This window comes from Nelumbo lutea, chromosome 3 (assembly GCF_056320005.1).
Source record: "Nelumbo lutea isolate HS-2025 chromosome 3, American lotus-T2T, whole genome shotgun sequence".
NCBI classification, from domain to species: domain Eukaryota; kingdom Viridiplantae; phylum Streptophyta; class Magnoliopsida; order Proteales; family Nelumbonaceae; genus Nelumbo; species Nelumbo lutea.
This window is the reverse complement of record NC_142686.1, coordinates 19,197,742-19,218,908: the sequence shown is the minus strand read 5'-3', so window position 1 is coordinate 19,218,908 and position 21,167 is coordinate 19,197,742. Positions and strand designations below refer to the sequence as shown.

General features: G+C 40.4%; 3 protein-coding genes across 9 annotated transcripts; 1 reads left to right on the top strand and 2 right to left on the bottom strand.

Moving 5' to 3' along the window:
• The first annotated feature begins 795 nt into the window (after window positions 1–795).
• LOC148863376 (uncharacterized) lies at window positions 796–7,118 on the top strand. 7 transcript variants are annotated; one of them, XM_088977043.1, is made up of 5 exons: window positions 796–1,215; window positions 2,403–4,189; window positions 5,099–5,212; window positions 5,309–5,458; window positions 6,659–7,118. In XM_088977043.1, exons 2-5 carry the CDS (start codon window positions 3,713–3,715, stop codon window positions 6,689–6,691), a joined length of 774 nt encoding a protein of 257 aa, XP_088833169.1. In that variant the 5' UTR covers window positions 796–1,215; window positions 2,403–3,712; the 3' UTR covers window positions 6,692–7,118. The 7 variants fall into 7 exon arrangements, with proteins under 7 accessions (XP_088833169.1, XP_088833166.1, XP_088833168.1 ...); XM_088977040.1 differs by having other exon boundaries at window positions 6,702–6,988; XM_088977042.1 differs by having other exon boundaries at window positions 878–1,215; window positions 2,199–4,189.
• A 201-nt stretch (window positions 7,119–7,319) lies between these two features.
• LOC148863375 (uncharacterized) lies at window positions 7,320–9,290 on the bottom strand. The gene is made up of 2 exons (XM_088977036.1): window positions 8,613–9,290; window positions 7,320–8,518 (listed from the first exon to the last, which is right to left on the bottom strand). The coding sequence occupies exons 1-2, from the start codon at window positions 8,782–8,784 to the stop codon at window positions 7,539–7,541; spliced, it is 1,152 nt and encodes a 383-aa protein (XP_088833162.1). The 5' UTR covers window positions 8,785–9,290; the 3' UTR covers window positions 7,320–7,538.
• Window positions 9,291–12,674: 3,384 nt separating this feature from the next.
• On the bottom strand, window positions 12,675–18,230 carry LOC148863374 (hexosyltransferase GAUT11-like). Its single transcript, XM_088974594.1, has 2 exons — window positions 17,500–18,230; window positions 12,675–14,522 (listed from the first exon to the last, which is right to left on the bottom strand). The coding sequence occupies exons 1-2, from the start codon at window positions 17,647–17,649 to the stop codon at window positions 13,077–13,079; spliced, it is 1,596 nt and encodes a 531-aa protein (XP_088830720.1). The 5' UTR covers window positions 17,650–18,230; the 3' UTR covers window positions 12,675–13,076.
• Window positions 18,231–21,167: the final 2,937 nt, after the last annotated feature.

The window sequence follows — 21,167 nt, the reverse complement described above, 5'->3', positions numbered from 1 at the left end:
AAAAAATTAAGAAATGAAAATAGTTTTATCATAACTTATTATATTGTTAATTTGTATTATTTAATTTGAAATAAATAATCTCATGCCTTGAGAAGAGAGAGGGGGTCTGTGAGAATTGAGATGAGATAGATGATTCTTGCTCTTTCCTCATTTATAAGATAGAGAGATATGGATATTGGTCTATCTAATGATCTAGATAAAATTTGTTGTATAATGGTTTTATCCGTTGAATCCAATGGTTGAACCATTAAAGCTGTTCGATCGAGCATCTTGTCGAAATGCAGATACTACACCAACGTGCGCACCATGCACTTCGGTTCTTGACTTCTTAGACCTTGGTTCGTAGTACCTGATACCGTACATTTTACACATAGCGGGTTTTATTTTAGGGAGAAGAACCAATCAACTCAGATCAGAATTTACTAGGTCCAAAGTACAGGGAAAATGCATCCTGACCGTGAATTAATGCCAAATTCACTTAGAAGATATGATTTATAGGGGGGAAGGGTTAGTTGTAGGGGGCTGGAATTCAGAATTCGGCATCTTCTGTTTCCGTACTTTTCCCTTCATTTTATGGCGGGTCTGATGTAGGAATGAGATTTGTTTGTAGGAAATTCAATGAGATATATTTGGCGCGTATTCTTTGGAAAGATATTCTGATAGTTTTGACATGTTAAAGGTATATTGAATTTTTGCATGAATATTTAAATAACTTAAAGTATATTTGGTAGATGCACATTTTTCGTGTCTTTTTATGAGAGAATAAAACTTGAAAGATGCGGAAAGTTTTGTTTGAAGTTTCTCGAAATTAGTTTAAAATGGTTTTTCATGTTTTTTCGGTGCTCCATTTTTTAGTGGCCAAATCTCCTCGAGAATAGACTAAATATCAGTCTTTTTGGCTTATACAGTCAAAAAACCGCAAAAGACACGTCAAACGAGCTGATCGTTATCTGTATCTGTCTGTCTCATGGGAGTCGGGAGAAATTCTCAGGAGTCGAACTTGTGAGTTGTGACCTTAGTTTTTGGTTTAGAGTGGGAGTTCTTAACGTTTTGAATGTGTATAGCTCTGCATTGGCCTCTCGGGTCTCCCTACAAATAACAAATCTGCATTGTTCGTATTTCTCCGTCTTATTTTTCGTGATTTCGTCCTTTGACTTTCCGAGGAGTGAGACACCGACCAGCAGAGCCTGGCAAAGCAAACGCTTTTCCGAACCGGTAAGCCCTCCTTTCGAAACTCTTGTTGACGTTTCGATTGCCAAACTGCTTAAATACTATTCTTTTGGACCCAAATTCTCGAAATCTCACGCGTTGTTTCCTGTACATTTCATTGTGATCTGGAAGGTTTTCTTCTTTTCGGATTTATTTTCTTTCTCTGCAAAGCCGTGGTTGTATGGAGGGCTGGAGGCCTTTTGACCGTTGTCTTGTTTTGGATTACTAGGTGTTGGGGAGGTGCTTTGGTTGGGAAACCTCGGATGATTGATCTATAAAAGAATTGTTTACTTGTTTTCTTTGTTGGGTTTGTGTTTAGAATTTCTTTTCCTTCTCTTTGTAAGTTGTAACAGAGAAGCATGAACTAGGCATTTTTGTTATTTCTGTTCCCAGCTTTGTTCTTTGTTGATTCGCTGATGATGTTACATGGTGGTCGAATTTCCAATGGTTAATACTTAATACTCTTTTGTATTTCCTTGTTTGTGTTTCTGGGGGTAGGTGGACTTAGCATAAGCATATAATTTTTTTTTTGGGGGGGTAAAATCATAAGCATGAGGAGCACTTCTAGGAAACACTGCATGAGAATGATTCATACAGATAGGGAATTGCAACTAATCTCTAAGTGTAAAAACTTTGATATAGGGGAATCTACAGGAACATTCAAAAAGGACATGAGAAATGTCCTTTTTTTCTCTTGGGGAATCTAGAATTGGATCCAAACCGGTTAATGGAAATATCTTTAATCAGAGGAGAGATGGTTACAGCATCATGATTTTCATCCTCTTGCAAGTATCTTCTGAGCTGACAGAGCTTACATTTTTAAGCATGAAAACAGAAGTCTTGCACAAATGCATCCCCCCCCCCCCCCCTTTAATAGGGATGTGTTCTAATCATTCACTCTCCCTATGCTTAGAAGGAAAACCTCTTTCATCTTTTCATTATTTCCTTATTGGTTAGATGATCTGTTTGTTGTTCTCGTACATTTGCAGGAATTTAGCTATTTGAAGTATTTGATTCATCTGAACTTTGTCATCAGTTGGATATAAGTGACAACAAGAGAAATAAAGATACAATATATTAAGTGATGTCAAATGTTGCAAATTGTGTTTGATTGGAATATGGTAGAAATGAAGTAGAATCTTGCTTAATTGACGCTGGCCCATAATATTCTCATCTCTTATGAATTTACTTAGGCTACAGAAGCAAACAAATAGAAAGAAGAATGTCTAGGGGTCAATCGCGTCCAAGAACTCAGCCTAGCAGGAGAACCCTAGAAAGGTGCAAGAAGAAAGACAGAAGTGATTCGGTTGTCTTGATTGATGTTGATGCTGCTAATGTTATCATCCTTGATATTCCTGAGTCTTCTCAACACACACTTCAGGACTCTCTGTTATCTAGGAAAGACAAAACGTTTCCTTCTGGTAGTGTTATTTGCATTGATGATGATGATAATGATAGTCCTGGACATGGTGTTGAAAGTGGTGGGGTTAGGGATAGTGATGCCACCTCAAGCAAGGCATCTGATCCTGCTTCTTGCCAGTTTCAAAATTCTGAAGAATCAGATGGCGGCAAGTGTCAGTTCATTTGGGAACGGAAATTCCCTGTGAAATTATCAAAATGTAAGAGGACATACTCTGGAAAAACAATTTCCAGAGATCATTGTACGTTAAATCCTATCTCTGACAGTTGTTCTGAAAGTGACAATTCTGACTGTGAGCTCATGGAGGGTTCTTTTGGAAACACACGTGAACAGTGGGAACAAGCATCTCTAAAGAGAAAAACCATCGAAGGTTTCTGGGGTGCTCAATCTGGTTTAGTAGATCAGGATGTGGCTTTTAAATCCCATGCTGATACTCAAAAGAATGTTGGAGTAGAAAACAGGGCTGACCATCTGGAAATTCACCAGTTCATTCTACTTCAAGCACTGATGATGTTGAAAAAGAAAAATTTTCTTTCTCATCTGCTAATGATGTTAATGGAGATACTTCTCCCAAATCTGAGAGGGAAACTCTTATTGCAGATTTGGATAGAGTGGTGGAGCAGGAAACAGAGTTTGCTGAAAAAAAATATGGTTCTCAGGACAGTGAAGAACCACTGGAGAAGGATTCATCTTCTTGTGATGGTTGTCATCAATGTGATGCATGTGCTTACTATGATGGATCTAATCTCCAAGGAAAAGACAAAAGTGTTTCTGGAGGACATTCATCATGCAAGGAACAGGCTGAAAGATGTAATTATGTAAGAGTTTGAGCATGGAGAAGCAAATAATGTCCAGGTACCTTGTGGGTTCAATGCCCAGTCGGTGTATCAGGCGAACTTTAGTGGCAGCAATGTCACTTTCAAGGATAAAGAGGCTTCTTTTAGGAATATCCAGCAGTTAGAACAGGTTAATAATGACAGTATTGTCTGGGAGGAGAGAGATGAAGGTATTTATGAAGGACCTCCTTTATGCAACACACATTCATCAAATGAGGCAAAAAAATATAGTGCTTACTTTGGGGACATGGTGGAACCGGTTTCAGAAGTACCATCTTTCCACAATGTGCAACCATGTTATGGGACAGAGGTTAATCGTGATGTGGCTTCTTCTGGGGAAGAAGATGGATCAGCTCCTTGGAATTTTTCCTGTAACATTCAAATGAGGGATGACTTGGAAGTCAATCATGATGGAGCAAGATATCTGAACAAAGATAAACTTTTTATTAAGGATTCATCTATTTGCAACACTCAACAAAACAAAACACAAGATAAACATATGGAAGATTGTTTTAAGGATGAAAGAAAACTGGTTTGTGAATCACTCTCTAACTCTCAGCCACAGGATGAGAAGAATCCTTCATTACATGCTCAGGATGAGAATGATACACTGAATGTTCAGAATAACCTTATTGGTGTGAGAGAGAAGTTGAAGGAGACTGATAAGTACAAGCATGCTGCAGAAGAAGAATGGGCAGCCAGACAACTAGAGTTACAACATCAGGTTTGGAATATCTACATTTGTTTTATTTAGTATTAGGTTTCATGGAATATTTCTAGACTTTGATAGAATATGTAATCAAAACCAAGGCTGGATCTCTAAAATAAAGTAGGTAGGAAGATTTGAGAGAACACTCTGTATTAGAATAATTTTCCCTCCCTTGGATAAGTAATTCTTTTTCCAGCTGGTTAGTTTGGCCCTTATTTATCAATCACTGGGTCCTGGGTTTCCTTTGATTTACAATGGGCACCCAATGGTAGACCCACAAATTTTGAAGAGAGGGAATCCACCCTACAACAAAGCTGTAGCAAGATCATCAATGCCTGGGACCTCCCCAACCGGAACAATAGCACTTTTCTGCAAATTTATCTTTAAACCAGAAACTGCTTGAAAGCAAATAAGTAGACATCAGAGAAAGAGCAGATCTTGGCTATAAAGAAAATCAGTGAGTCATTCGCACACTGGAGCAGTGTATTTTGAATTTGATATGTAGGTCATCGGAAATAAGTTGTAGCGACTGCTCAGAATGTGTTTTTTTATGCCAATGTAATCTGCTAGGCCTTCCCAATGTGATCACTGTTTGCTTTAATAAACTCATGGCAGTATCTTTTGGGAAGACAAAAACTTCAAGCTGGGGGTTATAGGTAGTTAGATGGTTGGCTTTAATTGTCTTTTTTTCCACAACTTACTGAAACTATTAAAAGCAGTTTTTACAGTGTTGAAGGAAGTTAATTAAAATTTAAAAAAATAGAAGAGTAACCATTAGAATTCAAGCTTAAATCCCCTTTCAATTAGTATTGATGCTTTTTCCTTCAAATATAACTGCAATATACATGGTTATTGGAGATACTTTGATATTCAATATTTGTAAATGATGTTAGTTCTCTAAAGGCTGTGCCTGTTCTTTTGCAGGCTGAAGAAGCACAGCAGCTACGGAAGAGAAAAAAGGCTGAAGCTCTGCGTTTATTGGACATAGAAAGAAGACAAAAACAAAGGGTGGAAGAAATGCGAGAAATACAAAAGAAGGTTGGTTTAAACATCTTTTTGCTTGCTTTCATTGCTTAGGGCAAGATTTTGGTTAACTGCTTTTCCTTCTCTATATGTTGAATAATGCCAATTCAGGATGAGGAAACTGTAAACTTGAAAGAGCAGCTTCGTGTAGAAGTAAGAAGGGATCTTGATAAATTGGAAGTGCAGTGTACCGATATGGCTTCATTGCTTCGTGGCTTAGGAATCCATGTCAGAGGTGGTTTCTTTCCCATGCCACATGAGGTGAGTTACATGTTTTTCATGTTGCGGCATACACAAGTAACCTGATAGGCCTCTTGTATCACTTAAACATCTCATGGACCAAAAGGTTTTAAGTGTTTGGAACTAAGATTGCCAGTCATGATATCTCACATGTTGCACTTTCTTAGATACAAAATATGGGTTTATTTAGGACACTGATATTGTCTTGTTTCACTTAAGTTTTTACAATTTCCGCTTCATAGCCTTCAAATTATAATGGAACTTCTAATATTTGCAAGATTTCTGTTGATACCATTTGTTGAAATACATTACTTGCATGTTTCTGATATACTAGGGACTTGAAGAGAACATTCGAACATGATAAACATGTACCCAAGAAGTACCTGTGTTCCATGCAATGTATAGTGTCCAGTATTTATTTGTCAAGATGGTCATGTATCCTGGTATTTCAATCCACCTTCCATTGGTTCCATGATACCCAATGTTTTCAACCCGCCGTTGACTCGGCTGGTCGAACTGTTTGAACTGACACCCAGCCAGGATTCTGGGTCCGGTTCAGTCAAGACCTGCCAGACAGTAAAAAACCACTGACTTGGTCAAGAACCATTTGACCCGACCGGTTTGACTATTGACCCATTCGACTCAGTGACCAGGTCGCAGGTTGCACACTCAATACATGCAAACTTTTGGAGGCCATAACTTTGCACTCCGATGTTTGAATGGGGTGATTTTTTTTTCCGGTAACTTTTGAGATCTATTCATCCCAAGGCACCTTGCCCTGCTATTTTCACCAAAAAACCCCTTTAGCCTCAAATTGCAATGTTTAATAATTTTTATAAAAAAAAATTAAAAAAATGTATTAAATATAAAATAATACATATAACATATTTATACATTAGTTATTGCTAAAATATATGGCACGGTCTGAACCATTCGACCCAGCCAGTTGAACCAGCGACCCGTAACCCAGAGGCAAAAATGGTTCGGCCTCCGGATTGGTTTTTAAAACATTGATGATACCAATTGCAGTTATAATTACAAACTTGCAATTTAGACAACTTTGAAACATGAAAAAGCAATTATTGTTACAATGCTGGTATTTATCAATTTACAAACTCCTTGATCTTCCATGAACTTATGTTACTCAATGGTACTGTCAGTAATTTCTTTTGAGATCTTCATAGCAGCTTGAAGAATTACTGAGCTATAAAGTAATGACAGGTGCTTGCAGCTTACAAACAAGCATTGTTTTGATTTCATCCAGATAGAGCATCGAGAACTGACATCCGTCAGCAGGTTGAGGCAGAGGAAAAGTTTAAGCTGATTTCCCGCTTGAAAGAGAAATTTTTACTGACAGCATAAAGATGGGACTCCCAGATGCAACTGCAAGTTTTCTCATACAAAAAGGATGTTAATTAGCTTAGCTGACCCTATGGAGGCAAACAAGCATTTCTTGTATAGGAGCTTTCTTTTCTTTTTTTTTTTTCTTTTTTTGGGTACTATGGAGAATAGAGCCAAATAAATAGATGTTAGCAATGCTGCTTCTTGAGAGGGTTTTGTGTAGAAAAGTTGAGTGGAGTAGCTTTTGCTTGTACAACCATTATAGACTTGTAGAACCACTTTCCATCACATTACCTTTTTCAGTAGCTAATAATCATATAAGCCAATCAGTGGAGCTTAAGTAAGGTGGAAGGGATTAAAAATCTTAAAGTTATTCGTTATTGATGTGCATCCGGTGGAAGGATATCCATAATGAAATCCTAATTACTTGGAGGACGAGGAAATTGAATCTGCTTTAAGCATTTCGTCGAGCCGCATCCTTGGTATTCATTCTTTTCTCTTTACCATTGATACGTTCTCCACTTTTTTCTCCGGGCAGGTATTAGGCAGAAAAAGAAAACTATTTTTAACACAATCATTGCAATCTGCTGAAATTACAATAAATTTATATTTCTTCTCCGTCCCACATGCATGATCACAAAGACCCAACAAGCCTGCTCTGACAGTAATCCTTAAGTATCTAATGCATGAAACCAAAAGAAGAAAATGAAAGAGGAACTATTATTCTTAGTAATACATTGACTCTGTTTTGAATAGGTAATCAAGGAGAGCTTCTTTGTGAAGAAGAAGCTGGAGGAATGCCAGGGAATCTGGGTGGGAATGGAAATGGAGGGAAAGGAAAACGGAAGGTCGGTGGTGGTGGTGGTGGAGTTAGAAACGGTATTGGTGGAAAACTAAACGAAGGTGGTGTTGGCTGGAATGGGTTTGGAGGCAGCAGCGAAGGTGGTGTTGGCTGGAATGGGTTTGGAGGCAGTAACGGAGGTGGCTGGAATGGATTTGGCGGCAGCGGAAGGCCAAAGGGAGGTGACGGTGATGGAAGAAAAGGTAATGAGGGAGGGGAAAAGAAGGATATTGTCTTCTCAGATTTTAGACCTGACAGGGAATCTGTGTCCGAAAGTTTATAGGCTTTTGTCTGAGTTGGTTTTCTCATCCAAGGCAGTAAATTTGGTACCCCTGGGAGTCGTGGTAGAGAAGGAAGAGGTGAAAAAATTGGCAATGGTGGAAGCTGGGGGAGATGAGGAATAGGTGACAGAGTCGGCAATGGTGGAAGCTGGGGAAGTTGGGGAAGAGGAGGTAGTTGTGGCAATGCTGGATTTTGAGCTGCGGGTGGGGAACTTGGCACTGTTGGGTCTTGAGTCACGGGTGGAAACAGCGGAAGGCTTGGAGAAGAAAGGCCAGTCTTCTTGGGACTGAATTCCTTTGTAGTTTCAAGCTTTGGTTTCTGGTTACACAAGTCTGGCTGTTTCAGGGGCTTGAAAGAGAAAAACCCAGCTGAGAAAATGTGGACTCCTTGTTTTCTTGACTTGAGATGGAGAGATGATGAAGTTGCTGTGGAGGCCACTGCACAGAACGGCTCGCTGCTGCTGATTAACTTCACCGAACACCCTTTAATGCTCTTGACGTGCTTGCTAACTGCAAATGGTAGGTGAACTTTGAATTGTCCATGTTCATCCGTCTGTACCTCCTGGTGGAAACTAGGTTCCGAGCCTCCATCTCCACATTCCACTGAAACAGAAGCACCTGAACATAACAGAGTTGAGTGAATTCTTGATCCATCAATCAAATATATAAATGACAGAAAAGGTTTCAAACGTCAATTTTATGAGAAATGAACCTGATATGAAGTGGCTGGTCCTTGAGAAATCTTGCTGAAAACATGTGTCACAGTAAACAGTGCCCACAACAACTGCAGATGGAAGCTTCTTCTCATGTTTAGCCTCTGAAAGATTATTGAAGAGTAAACCGAAACTAAATATAAGCAGCCAAAACATTCTGGTACTGCCCATTCGCTGGAGCTCTCTGACTCTGAATGAAATGGACACTTGATGGGTGTGCTTTAAATAAACAGAGCTATGAGCTTTCCTGTATAATTTATTCGGCCTTTATTGCAAATACTCCTTTTGGTATGAAGCTTCCTCCATGGGAATTGGGTAGAGAGGTTAAATGCTTTCCATCTTTTCTTGCATTCAAGAACAGGAGACTCCAAGCTTCTTTATATCGTTCATGCAAAAACCAGTCAACCGTAAACTATAACCAATGAATGTGGTGTAAATCCTTCTGCACTAAACACCCAAAAAGGAAGACGAAATAGTTGAAAAGAGGCTCCTGAGCTCCTCTCCTGCAGGGTCATGTACTCTTATTTGTTTCTTTCTATATCTTGGTGTCGAAAGGCCAATAAGGACAGTAGGGGTCTCCGTCTGATACGCTGCATGAATGCAACGTGCAGTGTCACAAATTTGACACCCATTTGCAGACAAATATGAAGAAGGCCGAGTCTCTTTACACTTAGGACACACGAGCATCTTGGTGAGAATGTATGTACACTGCTACTCGTGATTCAATCCAAACCCGACCCACGATGTTTCGGGTTCGACCAACTTGGATCAAATGAGATGGTCAATGTAGATCATTGAATAAGAATCTGTCATGGGAGAATATGGGTCCACAAGTGGGTTGGGCATTGGTTTCCATTTGGTGAGAAGAAATGTGAACGATACTATTTTTCATTAGATTCCCTAAGCAGCATGTGATGGGTAGGAATTAAATCTGTTATTTAATGTGAGAAGGTATGGGTAAGCCCATAATAAGTATTTGATTTAATTATTCAGGGAACCGGTTCACGGGTGCTACAGAGACAGGTTCCAAGATCTTCACGAGAGAAACCAGTGGACGTATTTGATGAAAAAGGCTCTTCCTTTGTCAACATCTGCTTGTGGATTGTGAGTTTATCTTTCTCTGCTGTATGTGTATGGTATTTCTTGCTAGTGGAAGCCGTTCCATTGGACATTAGTGTAATCACTGTGGACCATTCAATAATCAACGGATGATCGTGCTCCATATATATCTCAGTCCTTCATGGAATTCTTATCTCATGTCGTATGTCAAAACTTCTTGAAGAAGAACTTAAAGATTAAGAAGTTGTTCATTCCTCGGTATATTTTCGACCTTTCACTTGGAACAATTTCCGTGGTTGATTTGCATATGAAAATTGGTTCACTGCTAGAGTGTGGGTTAAAGTCAAAAATCAAAATACCCACTAAAATCCCATTATTTATATGTTTGGTTTGGTGGGAATTTCTTGAAAGGCATTTTCTTGGATGAACATTTATCTGAAAAATATAATTTTAAATGTTTTTTTGCCTTTTTTTTATATGGTTGGATGTTTTATGGGCATTTCAAGTAACACCCCATAAAATTGTTTTCCACCTCAGATAAAGTATATCACATCAGCATTTCATTTCAAGAAATGCCCGAGAACATGAATTTGATATTTTCCCAAATGCCCCATGCACATAAATCAAAGCATTTCAGTTTTCTAGTGTTTATTTGATAAATGGTGAAATCAAACATTGGTTTCATATGTAATAAATACTAATGCTTGTGTGGCGTTGATGTGGTGGCATTTTTTCAATAATGCCCATGGAACCAAACATATACTATATTGGTTTTAGAACAGACTAAAAGGTTTTGGGGAATTGGGGAGAGGTTTTACTGGCTTATCTTTCCCATTTGCATTTTACTTCTTTATCCTTTTTAGGTAGATAAGATAAATCAATATTTGCTTCTCTGGATGCATTTTTTCAGATCTCTAACCCAAAAGGAATCTCCAAATTTCAGGATTTTAGCCAAGTCTAATACCCTGACCACAAGAGCCATTAACCATTACGCTGTCTCCTCACATCCCATGTCAATGCAAAGCCTGAGTAAGTTGTAATCGAATTCTAATGATCACATTTCTCTCAGCAATTCCAGAGAATTTATTGAATAATATGAGCTTATGGAATATCCCTACTTGGCCATTTGATAACAGTTGAATTGACTTATTTCTTATTGGTTCGTCTTTTTGTTTGAAGAAGTAATGGAGTGCGACAGGATTCCCTACACGCAAAAACTCTGCACAGACACTCTACAAGTATGAGAATACAACTGCACATTGGAAACATCTCCTCATGAATATATGTAAGTTCCCAATGTTTTTGCTTGCAGAAGATCTAGGCTTCAATCAAATAGGTTGCAAGTTCCTTAAAAGCCTGAATTCCCCCTTCCCCAGGAGATGTTCTCAAGTGTGACTGGGTTCCCCATGCTTATAGAGTGTGTGCAGAACTTTTGCTTGGAGGGAATCCTGTCACATTCCTTATTTGTTGAATGGCATGTCCAAGTGACTACTTTGCCCCCAGATATTTCACTAAAAAGAACTATTTTATGCAGTAAAAGCCTTTCAAAAAGCAAAAAAACCACTAAAAGACAGATCGATAAACAAATCAATTCGGTCATTTCTACTTGTTATCAAACGTCTATGGTTCTAGAACACAATGACACCCAAGAGGGAATGTTTCAACTTTCGAGAGCATCTCTGACAAATCTATTAGAGAATAAAAGCCTATTCACAGATCTCACCTAACAGGTTCCTTGAGATGGTATTATAGTTTATTTGACCAAGTTGTCTGATGCTTGATCTTCATTATCAGCTCAATTAGCTTTCGTGTGGGGGTGTGTTAGAGCATAAAATCCTATTCAGTACCTCAGCTACAGCTTTTAGGTTGAGCGGTTCCTTGAGTTTTTTTTTTTTTTTTTGTAAAAGAAAGCATCATTAACCAGAACAAAGAAACTGGTGAACAGGAAATACCTATATATCATCAGACACCAGAGGCTGTCGGTGTAGTGGACTAGTAGGCTTCTAATTCCAACCGGGCCGGGCCCGTCAAGAGAGAATCCTCTATTCGCCCAATAGCATTTTTCCAACTCCGACAAAATTGATTCTTCTAGTGGTCAAGAACTGAACGGTAATATCAATAATTAATAAATTAGAAATTAATTAATTAAAAAGATAAAAGACGAAGTGTTCTCTTTTTGTGTTTCATCATACCATCTCCATTGATAATGGAGGACTTGGGGCTTTGATCTTCTGAATTTTTAGATAAGTATAAAAGATTCAGAAGCATGGTTAGAAAATAGGATTCTCTTATATTGATTCTTCTATGCTTCACAATGCTCTTAAGAGGTTGGTGTTCATGAAAGGATGGAAGGGGAACATAAAAGTATTTAATGGTAGGTGATAAGGTGATGGCTTCATTTTGGACTTCAGGTCTATTTGTTCTTGCTGATTAAAGAATATATTCTGCCGAAGCTATCAAAACGGTTAGTGCAATCAGACTAGTTATCTTATCCTCCTATATTTGTTCAGTTGTTCTTGCAAAACCTGGTGTATAGTTTCTGAACCTTCACGATGGGCCAATGCTTCAGCTTATAACTCTACTTGAAATGCCACAAGAGAAAAACGACCAAACCTATGTAGGGGATTATTTGTTCGAATGGCTGGACAAAGAAGGTATAGTAAGAGATTTGCATAATGACGATGATGATAATAAAGGCATTCGAGCCATAATCTCACTATGAAATCACTATCAGGATGCCCTTGAGTGATGCCGAATTCAAAGTCCACATTCTTATGTCATCTTATATTGCATCAGCATCATCATTCAAAAAATAAAAATGTTCTGGATAACAGTGTGCATTGAGCATTCAAGCAATGAAGTGGATAACAGTGTGCATTGATCATTGAGCCATTGAGTCCCTGGTTCATTTTCTGTAATTTTTCAAAAGCCGGTGACTTGTACTCGAGCAGTCGCATGCTGAGACAAGCTAGCTTCCAATTGCAAAGATAATAAATGGGCTATGCACTACAAAAATCTTGTTTTCTTTTCTCATAAAATGCTCATGTAAAAATTGTTTTACACTGTCACCAGCTCATCTGGTTGAATTACAAAAATTTTGGTTCCAAATACATTCTAAATTCTAATCCAAAAGAGCAGATAAATTATTACAAAATTTGATATTGAATAAATTATCCTAGAACCCCCCGAGAGGGCCCTATAAACCAAGAAAGAATTCCCCCATACCCCTAGATCTAGTGATTCATGATTTCTGATGTATGAGATTTTTTTGCCTTTCCAAACAAAACATAAAAAGAAAAGCTTCTATGAAGGGAAAACTTTTGATTTTGACTCTACAAGAATGTGACCCTTTCTTGAGAAGCCCAAGATATCTACTATTGCATCAAATTGACCTAGAAACAAAACTACCAACTTATGAAGCAATCTTGGAGAAATGGGTGTGTATGGTTTACATACCGCTCCCATAGAGGCTTGTACCTGCTGATACCCAACTTCAGCCATGGCTTCATATTCCCATTAAAGTGAATGACGGCTGCACTCTCAATCAGACGGTTGTCAATGTTCAAGGCATACCCCAACCCTAGTACATGCCATCTCCTATCAAGCGGCTCTGTCAATCCATAAAATGCCAAAAGGCCAGGAGGAAGAGTTCCCATCTTCCAGAGTGACCGATCAGAATTTTGTTCCTGCCAGTAGTGATACCTTGCAGTCACATTTGTCTTCTTCCATGCAATCAGATCAAAAACATTCATTCCAAATGCCCATCCACAGGCCTGTGGATCAAACTTTGAGCTGATGACTGGATTGGAGAAGTTGAGATATTTGTAATAGCGATGGAATGTCTCAAGGCAAGTCTCTATGGCTCCATTCACATTTCCGTGCAAATCCAGTGAAAATAGAGGGGTCAGATCCTTCTGTACAACAACATCATCATCCAAAAATACCACCTTCTCCAGTAAGGGATATATTTCTGGAATGTAAAACCTTAGGTGGTTAAGCAAAGATAGATATTTTGGATTCCGAAATGCTTCACCTTCTTGAAATCCCCCAAAGTAGTAAGCTTGTGTTTCTGCATCAAGAAGCTGTTTCATAACAGGAGAATAGGTGACATTCAACCATGAGAACTCTTCAATGTTCTGAACTTCTATGGTGGACCCTTTGAAGTCATTACTGAGAAACCATACTTGCATTGCCCCATAGCTGATCGCATTTGTGACAATGTGAAAGACGAGCTGCTTTGGATGGTTAGCATTGGAGACGGTTGAGTTAACGACTACTGAGGTTGCTAGCACATTATCTGAAAATATGCAAAAATGGTAGAGATTATTATCCACAAGGCGAGGGGAGTTATTATTCTCATTGACAAGCTCCCGAATGGTTGGACTTCTAAGCCAATCAATCGTTAGCTTGATATTCAGGCAGTGGAGGTTCTTGGGTAGAGACTCTGCAGCCAACTGCCCAAAAACTGCACTCTGTACAGTAGCTGCATTTGCACGCTCCTCAAGAGCTTGCATGTGGGACTTCATTGTCATTATTGTAGTGGCAATATCATAATGAGCATCTTGTGCCTTGTAGATCAGTGCTGTCAGGCTTTCAATTATTTGTTGTGCTTCATCCAATATGCTAGGTTCTCCTTCCATGGCAGCTTTTGAAAGCAAAAGTTGGCAACTCCTTATTTTTGAGCTCAGCTCCCAAGCAAGCTGAAGGTTATTGTGCTCTTTTGCAATTATTACATAAGCCTTGGCAAGTGTCATCTGATCACTTAACTGCCTGGCAAATGATGTCACACTTGATGATTCTTCTGTAAAATTTAAACCCTCACTTGAAACAAGTTTAGCCTTTGTATTCTCCTGGGAGAGGAAATGTCAATTCCAAGTAATTAGAATACCACATAAATAAGCAACTAAATCAATTCATAATTCAACTACGGTATTCTGCAATAGCAGTCATTTATTCATGAAGGAAATACAGAAGTTTCGTAAGACAATAGATGAGAGCCTTTTTTCTTGAAGAAGGCGAAGTATTGTATTCATTTAAATTGTATCACTACAAGTTAAACATGTACTGAGTCACTAAAGAAAACACGAGATCCGCTCTTAAAAAATCTCCTACTAGGTGCTGAAAATAGTGCCACTATAATCCTTCTCTCATCCCTAAAAATGTTTCCAATCCTTGAATGTCCTGGATTTCTCATACATATTTTAAAAGTGTTAATACCATAAAATATAGTCTACAAGTGGTATTGCATCCAATACCAGAATGCTAGGCATGAAAAGGCAGCCAATTTTCACGCTACTCTTTTGAATTGTTACCATTTGATTTAGCATCAATTGGGTATGGGGCCATTCTTTCATATTTTTCTAGTCACTTGGAATCTAGAGACTTCTAGAGATGGCAATGCCTTGAGGGATCAGTATGGGGACATTCTTTCATATTTTCTAGTCCTACCTTTCAAGGAAATTTCATTGACGGTGGCATTTTGGAATTTCTGTAGGGCCTAAAGCAGATGTGTATAACAGTTTTGCACATGTGTAGGTGAACAGAAGTTCTCAAGTAGTTATCAGTTGAACCAGGAGAAATGAAGGACCATGAATAGCAGGATGCCGCATCACCTTATCAGAAAAGCTAAAGCTTCAGAATCTAGCATGAACATCTTATTCAGACGGATCCAAAGATAAATAAATTCTTCAGCAGAAAAATTACCTAGGGAGAGGAGGGAAGATCTGAGCTTTACTGGGCCAGGAAAAAGGTTTTTCATTTCCAATAAAAAATAAAGTTTTGCTTCAGCATTAAAAGTCTGAGAGGGTGATATGAGTTGTTTAGTAGGTATTCTGCTGGGCCTCCATCCTTAAGGATATTTCAAGTATGAGATTCTACAATTTTGTCTTAAGATGGGATTTCTTCTTTGTAAGACCATCTTGATTATAACTTCTTTGTGCATTCTTAGACAACATTATCTTTATTTATTTACCAAAGAGAGTAAGATTTACCAGTGATCTCAAAAATGACATATTTAGCTGCAAAAATGCTAGTCTCCTTATCTCCTGCATAACCCTACAAAGCACAGATCAATTTACAATCTCCACAAGACCATGCCTCTTCTCCTAAAATGACCATGATAGAACCAGTAAGAAAAAGAAATGCTCCATGATTTTGTCAGTCAAGTTCATGGTAAGCTAGATTTTTCATACTGGACACCAAATCTAGATTCCCTTTCTTTTATCAATAGAGGAAATATCAGACCAAGAATGCACCTCCCAATATTAACAGTATATGCTTGTCTTCTATAGAAGGAACTACCCCACCTTCTAATTGAGCCAAAGGCCAATTAAGTTATCTACATTTCAAAGACTGAGCCACCTCCTAGACTTTAGTACCAGATGGTCTGGGTTGCTACCATTTCAAAGAAATCTCATGCCAGGGCTTCTTGCTAACTAGACATCTGATGAATGCCCAGAATGTTCACCTTAAGCATATCAACCAAACCATATGGCAACACAAAATTTCACTCTATCTCCTTGCCACATATAGGTTGCAAAATCCAATTCAACAAAGCCTTTAAAGATATAGCATGTGAAAACCTTTAAATACATTCATAATTCCACCCCACTTACCCCCATTTACAGTCTCTATACACTAATTTTGTGTTTTATTTACCCCCCCCCCCCACTATTAGATGAATGGACAATGACCCAGTTGATTGCACTGTTTTAAAATCAGAGACAATTCTCATTGTCTCAATTCCTAACAAAATTATAATTCTCAAGCAAGATTTAGGGTATTCTATCTTCAGTTTATTCCAAAGCATCCAAGAGATGTATTCGTAGAATCAAGTTTCTTGTTTTTTTTTTTTCTTCTTTGATAGATAACAGAGTATGAATTACCAGTCAAAAAATTAGTATGAATTGTATTGATTTTCTTACCGTTATGAATTGTATTGATTGTATTAATGTTCAAAAAGGTGTACATGAGAGGATATGTACATGGTTCACAAGAAAAGAAAGCCCTGCCTAAAAACTTACAAAGACCTTTCACTATAAATTCATAAGAAATGTACATTAGTTACACCATTTAAATGCAAAGAACTTCATGGTTGCAAAAGCATCAGAATAGTTAATCCAAGTGCGCCCAGTAATCGTTAGACATATTTCCAATATAGCAAATATTTTTTTTGACTGATTTGCCCACATAATAAATATCAATAGAACAGATTGACGCCCCCAATAACCACAACCAAACTGGACATAATCTTCCCAGAATAGCTAGCTAGAGATAAGGAAGTTGGATCACAAAACCACATCTTAAGGATATATAGTGCTGATAAAACATTTCCTCTGTTTTAGTAGCAAGTGAGACTGATCTAACTTGTACAAGGGAGTGAATTGCCAACCCAAGACAATAACAACTTGGAAAAAGATTAAAAACTTTCAACAAGCATCTAGGATTAAATCACCAACCATTTCTATATTACAAATATGATTTTATGGATTATAGACCCAATGAAAAAGGAACTAGCATCTAAGTTACAGATCACAGAAGAGGCAACTTAAAAAACGAACTTCTACGCAGATCAGTTAAAAATCATATTTCCCAGATATTACAGCTCATGGGTCCCAAATTAAAAATACTCATACAAAAGATCATTTTAGAAGGTTCCTACTTCCAAAACATAAAGCATCCAATCAAAATAACAAGGATGGTTTTGGCCGGAAAAATACTATTTTCTTTGTCAAACAAAGAAAAAATAATTTTGCAACTTTGTTATACCACCATCAAAATAAGGAGATACAGCACTGAAATTTGCAATCGGAAATTCTCTAAACTCACCTGTACCGGCTGTTCAACTCGGTAGTCATGATGATGATGAACAACAAACAGCACGAGAGCTGCAACTAAGAACAAACAAAGAAGCCCCCAGATCCAACAAGAAAACCTCCTTCGGACTGGGCGCCGGTAGTCGGTCGCCCTTCGCCGCATCTTCTAAAGATATATTCCACGATTCACAATCAAATCCAGAATTCAGAACAACCCATCTCTCAGATTGGATAGAGAAAGCACCCAAATGGGTCTTGTCGCCATCTAAACTTGTTTCGATTTATTGCGCGCTTCTCTTCTGAAGCCTAGCCGCGCTGTCCCCAGTCCTCACGCCATCCTTATAACCTTATAAGAAGAAAGGCTGAAGCAAAGACGGCAATATCTCGTTTTTATCTATATTTTAGACGATTCGAAAATCTGCATCTCTGTAGAACAAGAGCAGGGAGAGTATTACAGCTTTGAGTGGGAGGAGCTCTTCATATGACGTATTATTTTTGCTTTGCTAAACATATTAAAATAACAGGCTTGGAATTGGAGAAAACATTGGGGGGCTGTATTTGTAATTACGACTCAAAGAAAAGAATGAAATTACAGAGAGGAATCGGGGCCGGCACATGAAATCATGTGACAACGCTCACCGGTCTCCCTCTCTAGTTCTTCTGAGTTTTGACAACCGATTTTGCTCATAGATTTGATTTCAGTCAAAAGGAAAAAGTGAAGGGTCTCATCAATCTTCACCATTTGGGCTTCTATGATTCCTATCTTCCTCATCAAAAGAGAATGATTTGGTTTAGATTTGGGAGTGGCTTGATGAAGGAAGATTTGGCCCGAACTCACACTTATGCGATAAGTGGCAAAAACAACAGTTCGACAAAAAATCAAGCCTAAGGCGTGAACACCAAGGGGACACCAACGGACCGAACTCCCTACTGGGGGCCCGAACTCACCTTCGGCCCAAAACCAGAAAGTAATTTGAACTGGCCAACCTTGTAACAGTTCGGGATATACCTCGCCGAACTGGCCAACCTTATAACAGCTCGGAATATACCTCACCAAACTGGCCAACCTTGTAACAGCTCGGGATATACCTCGCCAAACTGGCCTGCCTTGTAACAGTTCGGGATACACCTCGCCACCAAAACCAAACAAGTCGTACCATGCCTGACACTAAGGAAGTCCGTACCCGAGGGCGCCGCACCTGACTAACTTGGGATCTGACGCTTGGCGACCACACTCTAAACGGCAACCTGCCACCGCCACTAACACCGCCATCTCCAGTTAGAGAGACGGTTAGGCAGTGACGATTCTGTCCCAGCAAAAAGGACGACGACCGAATTGACAAACGCAAGGGTAATCATACCCGACCTGACAAGGACCTCGAAGCAAGTGCGCGAAGTGATTATAAGAGCCCCCTGCCCCCAACAAACAAGGTATGCAAAACTTTGCGCTATCTGTTTTATCTTGCTTTTGAAGGATTATAACTTAAGCTTCGGAGCCGTTACACCGGGTTCCCCCCGGAGCTTCCTCATCTCCTCCGTTTCAGGTTCCCTACTATTCAGTTCAGAAGCAAGATCGTTGACAGCTAAGACCGGCCGGATCGCGCTTCATCAATTGGCGCCGTCTGTGGGAACGCTTCAAAAAGCCTCCCTCCAAACTTCCATACCCCATTTTCTTCAAAAAAACCCAACACTCATGGCCTCCTCCAGCAACGCCGGACGTGGCACGGAGACAAACACCATCAGGGAACAACTTCAAGTCTCCGTGGTGTGCGTTGGACAGTTCACCATCCCCCTTTCGGTGGATGGGATCCCCAGCTTGAATGCGCCACAAGCAGTGGCGCCCGTAAACCTTCCTGCCACAAGCATCCCCTTTCCTCCCCCTATTGAGACAACCTTTACTGAACCGACTGCCGTCTCCCTGGCAGCCAACCAAAACCAGTTGGATGACCTGATGCAGTGCATGCGGGCAATGCAAGCCCAAATGCAATAGTTCCAACAGCACCAGCTTCACCAGCACTAAGTGCTGCATAACATCTCCCAGTATCACTATCAACAGTAGTTCCCCCAATTGCCACTGAACCAACCACTACTTCCACCTTGCCACCCCGCTCCGAGGCCGGTCAAGGCCTCCTCACAGGTTGGACGCCCCCACCAAGGAAAGGCCTCCCGGCCCCAGAACCCCCCTAACAGCCAAGCCTCGTCCCTAGGCCAAAGAGAGAAAAAAATCATCCCCGCCTCGCAGCTCGCAAGCGGGTCGGGAACCTCACCCACGAGATTGGCACCTTGGCGCTCCAAGCCTGAGTTCCTTCTCACGAAAAACTGATTCGGCACCCTGGCGGCAGACTACCAGCATTCCGGGCTCATCAGCTCGGCAACACGGAGGCCAGCAGTGCTAGTACAAGGCCCACTCAACAACGAAGGCGCCGGCGAAGTCGCCGAACCGCCACCCTTGTCTTGTCAGAGCTCAGAGGCAAAGAAGAGACGAGCTCGGATGAAGTAGGAGCTGCCCCGATTCTCTCGGTCCCTTCCCCCCTCGCATCAGAACTCCTAGCGGTCCCCTTACCCAGAAATTTCAAGCTACCACCTCTGGACAAGTACGACGGGTCCTTTGACCCCAACGACCACGTTGACGCTTTCAAGTCCCAAATGCACCTCGCCAGGGCCAACAAATCATGCATGTGCTTGGCCTTCACCACCACCCTCAGGGGGGTAGCTCGCACTTGGTATAGGAACCTGGCCCCGGGTCGATAAAGTGCTGGGCCCAGTTCGTGCAAGTCTTCACCGCACACTTTGTCACCAGCCAACAGTGCCCCAAAACAGAGGAAAGCATCTCCGGAGTAGTCCAAAGGGAAGGAGAATCCATTCAGGGCTACATCAAGCGATTCAATGAAGCATGCTTGCAGATACCGCGGTTGGACCCCACGGTGCAGCTCGCAACGGCCAAAAGAGGGGTAACGCACAAAGAATTCAAATGGCACATGGTAGCTAACCAGCCCGCAACCGTGGCCGAATTCCTCAAACTCGCGGACAAGTTCATGAGGACAGAGGAAGAAATCAACCAACGAACCGAAGGCGGGAACGAGAAAAGAAAGAAGGAAGACGAGCTCCCCAACCCAGTCAATAGAAAAACCCGGCCTGGGAGCCGAAGCCGAACCAGTCGTTCTGAGCTCCCCTAGCAGTTCGGATGGATTACACGCCGTTAAACACAAGGTGGACCAAGATCTTAATGACGATCAAGGACGCCCCATACGTGAAGTGGCCACCTTGCCTAAAGGGAAATCCGAACGAGAGAAATAAGAATTTGTATTGTAGTTTGCATAGAGACCATGGTCATAGTACCGTGCAGTGTAATAATCTCCGGGACGAGATAGAGGGGCTCATCCGTCGCGGATACTTAGAGAAACTTTGTACAGCACAACAATAATAACAATAAGGCAGGTTGGCAAGGGGAGCACGAAAAGGATGCCCCTGAGTCTAGCAGCAGACCTACCGAACCATTGCAGCGACAACCTCCGGAAGAGAGGCCAGTTCGGGGAACCATCCATGTAATCGTGGGAGGTTCGATGGTAGCAGGGTGTACCATCTTCTTCACGGAGGACGACACGCGAGGGGTCCGCTACCCCCATGATGATGCGCATAAGACTATTCCAGCCCGGACTTCAGTTCGCGAAGCGGCCCTCG

Coding starts and splice junctions, on each gene's coding strand:
- LOC148863376 (XM_088977037.1), top strand. CDS start 2,432: ATGTCTAGGGGTCAATCGCGTCCAAGAACTCAGCCTAGCAGGAGAACC.
- LOC148863375 (XM_088977036.1), bottom strand. CDS start 8,784: ATGGGCAGTACCAGAATGTTTTGGCTGCTTATATTTAGTTTCGGTTTA. Junction 8,519..8,612: donor GACCAGCCACTTCATATCAG/GTTCATTTCTCA, acceptor TGTTATGTTCAG/GTGCTTCTGTTTCAGTGGAA.
- LOC148863374 (XM_088974594.1), bottom strand. CDS start 17,649: ATGCGGCGAAGGGCGACCGACTACCGGCGCCCAGTCCGAAGGAGGTTT. Junction 14,523..17,499: donor GAGTTGAACAGCCGGTACAG/GTGAGTTTAGAG, acceptor TTCCTCTCCCAG/GAGAATACAAAGGCTAAACT.